The sequence below is a fragment of the Daucus carota genome, chromosome 4 (assembly GCF_001625215.2).
Source record: "Daucus carota subsp. sativus chromosome 4, DH1 v3.0, whole genome shotgun sequence".
Taxonomy (NCBI): domain Eukaryota; kingdom Viridiplantae; phylum Streptophyta; class Magnoliopsida; order Apiales; family Apiaceae; genus Daucus; species Daucus carota.
The window spans coordinates 28,908,584-28,917,271 of NC_030384.2; the positions used below are offsets into that span (position 1 = coordinate 28,908,584).

The following is an 8,688-nucleotide window of genomic DNA, read 5'->3' on the forward strand; positions in this document are numbered from 1 at the left end:
AGAAAATACTATATACGAATTTCAGCATAAACAATTAAGCAAACAAGATATATTTACATCAAATACACATGACAAGGAGCAATAAATCAATAACTCAAGTCAACATATACGTGCAAAGATCGAAGAGAAAGAAAACATACTCGTCCACGTAAATTGCTGTACAACTTATTCGGTATCTAAAGGGATTCTTATATATAGCACATAAAACCTAAGGGAATTTCCAAACTTGGGTCAAAATTTTCTCCACCTCATAAACCAATTTCCAAATATAAGGTTTTCTCACAAAGATTTTGATTTTCGAAAGTATTTCTACGCTTCTTTCCATTAATAAAGAATTCTCTCTAATTTATTATTCAAAATAACTAACCCAAAATAAATTCTAGAAATTTCCAATTAATACTAATATCTAAATATATAAATACAAACATTCTAAATCTAATATCTGACTCATAATAACAATACTAATTAAATAAAAATATTTAAATAAATAAATAAAATCACAGGATTTTACACTCATACACATAGGACGGAGGCCCTATCGACCATCATGATCAGAGTTTTGTATATATGCACATTTTATTATAGAAGAACCGGGTCAAGAATGGAAGTAATGATTCATATCGGAGGCAAGAAAAAATGGCAACTCTCTCCTGCTCCACCCAAAAACAAGATTTGGATCTGCATGTGGAGGCCATCATATGATGTAGATATTATAAAATATTTATCCAACTATCTGATAAAATGACCGGATCGGATATTAAAAATTCAAATCATTGCATTAATTTATACAATTATATTGCTGTTAAGTGCTGACCTCTTCTTGGACAAGGACATACTTATGTATACCACGTTTAGTTGAGCGCCACAATATGCCTGATACAGAGCAAAATAGTCGCATACAAAAAAACAACAGTATACTTCACGTGTTTAGCCCGTTTTTCTTGATTTTACAAACATAATTATATGTAGGCCAATATTTATTGTTTAAATTATTATAGTTTATTAATTCATTACAAATTCTATCATTATATATATACAGAAAAGTTATACGAAGACCGCTATCTCATCAGAGACCTGACCACTTAAGTTCTGCGATCAAAACACTATAAAATACATTATTTTATTAAGTATGTTTTATAAATAGCATGTTTTCATTAAAATTGTTGAAAATCATATATGTTCGATAAATAGATGATGTATATTCTGCAAGTTAGAACAAATGTTCTCCAAAGTAAACATATTTAGTAGAATAAAACATTTTGTAATGTTCTACATGTAAAACTTATATGATATTCAAGAATTTGAATGAAATAATGATTTTGTATAACATGATATGCAAAACTATACGTTTTGCAATATTTTTATGTAATATTTTATTTGCTGAACATAAGTGATTTTCACGGTCCAAAAAAATTGGTTTCCATAGAACTAAACTCGTTTTCAGTAGTTTTGTATGAAGAAGCTTCTTAATCCATATCCAGATTTTCCACTTGAAAAATTCGATCATTTAATTACTGAGTTATTAAAAAAAAAATGAGAGTTACACGAGTTGTAAGCAGCGAGACTCGCAAATAGAACAAAACGAGTAGAAAGATATTGTCAACATCCAAATTAATACTGCCTCCTAGATATTTTAGACTTGCGGGGGACTAAGACGAGTTTGGATATTGATTTGGTTCGGGAATCATGGACTCGGATAACATTTACCGATCCCGAAGTGACACGAAACGCATTCCTACTTCTATGTGGGTTTTGATTTTTTTTTATATACAACTCAAAAGAGATTAAAAAAATGTTTGATTACTATGGGGAAATTATTATAGCACGAATCATCCTAATTGTATTGACACTCAGTTGTTCGAGTCGTACATGTCGGCTGAATCTGTCAAAGTCGCGCACAAGAAGAGCCGAGACACAGAGACTGCCAATTGAGGAGTCTCATTATCATTCTTAGGGGTGAACACGGGTCGGGTTGGCCGGGTTAGTGGCGAAAATTCAACCCAACCCAGTCGGTTTATAAAAATTCGAACCCGTTAACCCTGCAAAATATTTTCAACCTAACCCTATTATTCATACGTCGGGTAGGGTAGGGTAGAGTCGGGTTTATCGGGTTTTATCCCGTGAAATTAGAACTCAAGAACATATGTACAAATTTTCAATAGTGCACCTTAAATATTACAATTAACTAATAATTAATTAAGTATGCGAAAAGCTTAAATTTAAACCAGCAGACGTTTGGCAACAACATAATCCTCACTTCTGTGGTCTACATATGTGACCTAATAACCAAGAAAACTAAGCAAAAACTACTTAAATACTGAAAACAGAAGCCATGTCGGTGAATGCACATTTATATAGTTTAACAATTAACATTGACACTAAACACAATTCAAGTTTCAAGCCCTAGTCACACTATCCAGTAATATCAAATTCTAAGAGGTCATTTGTTAAATCTGAATCATATTTTCTGAATGAATGAAAATTCTGGATGAATAGTGTTCTGAACGATTGAATTATGGTTCATTTGTTAAATTTAAAATTGATTTTCTGAATAACTATTTTAATTTTAATATTATAATTAAAAATACAATAATAATTTTTTTTAATTTAAAACAAACTAATATTATATAATATAATAAATCACAAGTTTAATATTAAAGTTTAAAACTTAAAATTAAAGAAGATATCACATACAGTATGTAATTAGTTGGATCACAGAGGCTGTATGATCCATTCAGATAGAATTTTAAGCTGCTGTCGTCCAGAGCTTTTTTGCTCTCGTCCAGACTTTCAAAATGTGAAACAAACGGCATGAACGCGCAAAAAGAATTGGTTCATTCCATATCCTCTCATTCACCCGTTAACAAATGAGGTCTAAGTCTTCTGAATCAAGTTTTGTGTCGTCATGTAAAGCAACAAAAAACTTCTATTCGGGTTGGTCGGGTTGGGTCGGGGTTAATAATTTAAGAACCCTGACCCAACCCAATCTATTCGGGTTGATTAAAAATGAACCCAATTATTTTTTCGGTTTGAAACGGTTCGATTTGTTCGGCCGAAATAAAGGAGTGGGTTGGGTCGGTTTTGCGGGTTGCACGGTCTTTTGTTCACCCCAGATCATTCCTATGTATCCACTTGGAGTTGGTGGTCTCATGCCTACCTCTAGCATTGTACACTAAGCAAGGCAAAGCCCACGAGGATGGGTTTGGTCGGATAAGAACTTATTTTTAAAAAACATGTTTTTGAGATCCAAAATTTAATTTTGTTAATTAGTATTTTATTGTTTCATAGTCTTAGAAACTAAATTTTAAATTAACAAATATTTTTTAAATATTAATAGATAATTTACTTTAATTTAACTCAAATTTATGATTTATTGTCAATTATGAGGTTTTATTAAAATTATGTCAAAATATATAAAAGGCAATCACACAAAGTAATATCGACAGGACATTTAGATATAATGTATAAACCCCAGTAGTGGGTGGGCTTGTTCTGCAGGGTTCATAGAATCTGGTTTCTGTAGCAAAATAAATAATTGTGAATAAATAATTAGTGTCATGTTTTGGACATGATCGTCCGTCAGCTTCTTGGGCTTATATATATGATTGTTAATTTATATGGCCCATATTGTATGCTTAACCTCTTTTTTATTTTTATCATTGTTTGGCCAAATGTTTAACCCCCTTTACTAATTAACAAAAAAAATATTTAATAAAATTATTCCAAGAACAATCTTTTCATCAATTTTTTTTTAAGATATGCCATAAAAGAATTATGTATAAATCTTCCCTCCGTTGCCTTCAATGGTTTATATAATTATATTGGGGATGGACTCTGCACATATTTTTATACTGTTATAAAATATAGTTTGATAAATAGTGTTAAATTTCTTCTTTTTTAAAAATAAAAATTTAATATTTAAATTTTATATAAACAAATTGAAAAATAAATTATGAAACTATATTTGATATATATTTTAAAATATGAAATCACTAGTATAAAAGAATTTTTTTAAAAAAAAATAAGAGACAGAAAGAAGCAGACAGTCCGATCACAACAATTTATAAAAGGAAAATTACAATTATTTGCATACTTGGGGGATTATCAAAAATCACAGGCCATAAAAAATTCTAAAAATAAAATCACAAAGACAGGAATTTTTTTTATTGACAAGTAAAAACAAAAAAGAAAAGGAAACGATAGCAGCGTGGCACTTGCGGCGGTCCACACGCTCTTCTTACCATAGCAGCACACATTTTTGTTTGGTAACACTCTTCTTGTTCATTAGACATGTAGACACAATCACTCACGATAAACATCATTCGAACAATGGCCGGAAATAATTCACGACACATGATAATACTAGTAACGCTGGTCCTAGCTGCGTTTTCAGGGTTCGGATATTCATTTAATTTTCATCACCCTTCGTTGTTTTCTACTAGCACAAACGTAACGTCTCCTTTTTTGCACTTCCCGAGGCTTCCACGTGGTCGGCGTCTTGCGGCGGCGCCACCCTCTTCGCCGGTATGATCACTCCGCCGGTTATGTGTATGTTTGATTGTTTGGATCTTTATTAATTTCTGATATTATTATGATCAGCTGTAGTGCATCGATTCTTTTAGATTGTTGTTGTCTTAAAATTTTATAATTGAGGGTTGTATTTATAATTGTTAATATGACAAATTTTGAAGAATTAGCTTGGATTAATGGAAAGAGTAGTTGATGCATCACTCTAGGGTGGTAATAGAGGAACGTCCATGGCTCGAAATTTGAATACTAATAGGGTTTTTGTATATAATTGCAGAATCATGTACATATTATTACGACAAAAACCATGGATAGACATAATAATTTTACTGTGGAACTGAGGGAGTAGTTTATACATGACTTTCGGGTGCTAGAATCTGATTTCAATTGTATGGAATGGATAGTTTTTTTAGGGGTTATTTTGCTTATTTTTCGGTGCTTTAGATATTTAAGTACAAAGTACAGGGTGGTGATGATTCAACTTCGGGGCCTTTCAAATTCTTTTTTTTTCAACTGGGTGCAATTTAGGATATTTGTGTTTTTATTTTGTGATATTATTATTAGCTGTAATGCATCAGTTCTGTATGCATTTGTTTTAATTTTTGTTCTTGCCTTGTATTTTGTAATCTGGAATTGGCTATAGTTGCACATACATGTATGTATATATAGTTATGCTGATAAGATATTCAAGAATTAGCATGTGCTAATGGAATGAGTAGTTGATGCATGACTTTTGGGTTCTAGAATATGGTTTCAACTTCCAATTATATGTGTAGAATAACAGATATTTGTATTTGCTCGGTGAAATTTAGGATAATATGGAATGAAAACTTTATAATTTGATAGGTAGGAATTGAGGAACATCGCCTGGATACTAGTGGCTAGTGGGGGTTTGCAAAATAGTCCATAACTCTATATACAGTTTTTTATGATTTATTATAAATGAACTAGCATAAATTAAATGATGAGTAATTTTATACATAACCTTTTGGGTTAAATATGGTTTCAATTTTCAAATATATGAACAGTAGAATGAATACGTTTTTTGTTTGTTCACTGCATAAGAATTTTAAGTATAAAGGGAGGAGTTGAAGATTCAAGTTAATAGAAAGATTTGAAAACAACTCTTATGTATCGACATACTGCAGAGGAGGATATAGAATGGTGAGTTATTAATATGATAGGTAGAAAAGGAAGGACCAGGCCCGTCTCAACAATATTGGAGGTACTGTATGTTAAACAAAAATAAAAAATTGGGGCCCTTTGTGTGGTAAAACACATACATACAAAAAATTTATATATGAGGGAATATATACAAAATTGGATATAAAAATAAATTTAACATGAGGCTACACATGGATGTATGTAGAGGTGCTGTTGCATGGGTTTTGTTAGATTAATGGATTTCAAAATTGACTATATACAGATACCTATATTACGAGTCTGGAAATTTTGGGGGGACTTCTAATTTAGGGGTCTTGTGCGGTTGAGCTTGTTGCATACCCTAATCTACGGGTCGGACGCACCTCCTGAATAGTAGTATATAGTTTGAATTATATAAATTTAAATTTTACAGTCTGTTTGCTTTTCAGAGTATTTTACTGATTTTTACTGCTTTAGATTTTTAATATCAAAGGAGGGGTGATAATTCAAACTCATGACCTTTTCGACAAAAGCTTTTTGTAACAACTGGGTGCAATTTTAAATATTTGATTATGACTTAATATTTGATAGGGAGCAATGGAGGGAGTTGCAAATCTTAAATACTAATGGGTTTTGCACAAGGTATATTAATGATTTTATGTCAAAAAAACTCAAACAAGACTAATTGCTACAGTCTTACAGATTGTAAAATGAATTAGTATATCTTTCAGTAGTTGACACATTCTATGATGCATTAGATATTTCAGTACAAAAGGGAGGGGAGTGAGGATTTTAATTCAAGATCTTTACGACTTTTTGTATTAATTGGGTGTCATATATGATAATTGGCTAGATGACTTAATTTTTGATAGGAAGGAAGGGAGAAACATAGCTTCAACACCAGTAACGTGTGGCAGAGAAGGAACAAAAACTTCGAGAAGATTGAAGCACAGTTAGGAAAAGCCAGGGCTGCAATTAGGGAAGCTAAGAATCGAGATGACGAGCCAGACCCTGATTATGTGCCAAGTGGTCCAATGTATTGGAATTCAAAAGCCTTTCATAGGTACATAATGTAAAATGTGTCTCATTTTGGCCCCTTAATTGAAGAAATTAGTTCTTTCTTTCATATTTACTAAATAAAGTGGTATTGTCTGTAACAGAAGTTATCTGGAAATGGAAAAACAATTCAAAGTGTTTATCTATGAAGAAGGAGATCCCCCAATATTTCACACTGCGCCAAGCCATGGGGTACTTGGATTAGAAGGGATTTTTATTAATGAAATGGAACAGAGCCAGTTTCGTACCAGGGATCCTGACAAAGCTCAAGTTTATTTCTTGCCGTTTAGCATTATATCAATAGTTCACTTTGTTTACGTGGTTGATTCCCATGATTGGAGTCTTATGGAAAATACTGTTGCAGACTATGTCAATGTGATTGCCCAGAAATACCCATACTGGAACCGAAGCCTGGGAGCTGATCACTTCATGCTAGCTTGCCATGATTGGGTAAGTCGATTTTTTATAATGAATTGGCTATTAAAATTATCTTTTATTAAGAACTGGCTTAAAATCCTTGTAATGACACATTATACACATGTATCCTCTTTTTTTGTGTGTCAATTTTAATTGTTGTATTGTCTTTAAAGAGATCATTTGTACTCTGTGTTTAGGCTTTAGAGCATAATACCATTATCACTCTACAACAATATTATTGGTTGATGTATTTTATGAAAATGGCCAAAGGCAGCAGTATAAAAAATGAATTTTGTTAGATCATTTGAATAATTGTTGATAAGATGTATGAATGTGTGTTGTTTAGGGGCCTAAAATCTCCTTTGCTGTTCCTAATCTGTACAACAGCTCAATCCGAGCTCTATGTAATGCAAATACATCCGAAAGATTCAACCCTAACAGAGATGTGTCAATTCCGGAAGTAGATCTCCCAGGTGGTACGACCGATGGCTTGTTAGGTGGTCCGTCACCATCACGTCGTACAATTTTTGTTTTCTTTGCTGGAGGGATTCATGGCTACATTCGGACAGTGCTCTTCGAGCATTGGGAAAACAAGGATACTGAAGTGCAGATTCGCCAATACCTTCCAAAAGGCGTCAAGTACTATGATATGTTGAGAAAGAGCAAGTACTGCATTTGTCCAAGTGGGTATGAAGTAGCCGATGCTAGAATATTTGAGGCACTGTACACCGGATGTGTTCCCGTTATCATTAAAGACCATTATGTGGCACCTTTTAGTGATGTCCTGAACTGGGAATCATTCTCTGTCATTATTCCGGTAAAAGACATTCCAAACCTGAAGAAAATTGTGAAGAGTATATCTTCGAGGCAATACATAAAGATGCAAATGAGGGGGCTTAAAGTAAGGAAGCATTTCGAGGTTAACTTTCCTCCTAAGCGGTATGATGTCTTTCACATGATTCTTCATTCTATCTGGCTAAGAAGGCTTAACCTTCAAATTCGAGACTAGGAGGCATTGCAACCTTTTAGATCATACAAGCAGGATCATTCACTTGTTTAAATTAGTTGTGCTGTATAGGAAACAAACATCTTCAATAGTTAACCAAGTGATTTCAACTTCAATTGTATTAAATTTTTCATTGCTGTGTTTGTTTATAGTCATTGTGGAACTTGACAAGCTCGTCAAGCCCTTACAATTGCAATTATTTTGTTTTAATGTTATCGAAATATTTTTTTTTTATTAAAACTTCAATTAAACTAAGAATTTAACATATTACAATTTTTGAAAAATAATATAAGATTTCGAAGATATTTACATCATCATGTGTTTACTTCTCTTCCTTCTGGATCCAGATGCATTGTAAAATGAATGCTAGTTTATGTTAAAATTATTACAAAACTAGCGGGAGCACAAATCAAGGACTATAAAACTGATTGCTTTCGGTGCCCAAAAGAGGCAAAGACTCCTTACAAGATGGATATTGAAAAACTAGCCATTTCAAGCCGTGCTTTCTTTTATATATAAATTTTAAATTTTTGAAATGT

The 8,688-nt window shown here is 32.5% G+C and overlaps 1 protein-coding gene across 1 annotated transcript; it reads left to right on the forward strand.

Moving 5' to 3' along the window:
- Positions 1 to 4,207: 4,207 nt before the first annotated feature.
- Positions 4,208 to 8,300, forward strand: LOC108216236 (probable glycosyltransferase At5g03795). Its single transcript, XM_017388939.2, has 4 exons — positions 4,208 to 4,524; positions 6,543 to 6,733; positions 6,831 to 7,176; positions 7,490 to 8,300. Exons 1-4 carry the CDS (start codon positions 4,330 to 4,332, stop codon positions 8,150 to 8,152), a joined length of 1,395 nt encoding a protein of 464 aa, XP_017244428.1. The 5' UTR covers positions 4,208 to 4,329; the 3' UTR covers positions 8,153 to 8,300.
- The last annotated feature ends 388 nt before the right edge of the window (positions 8,301 to 8,688 follow it).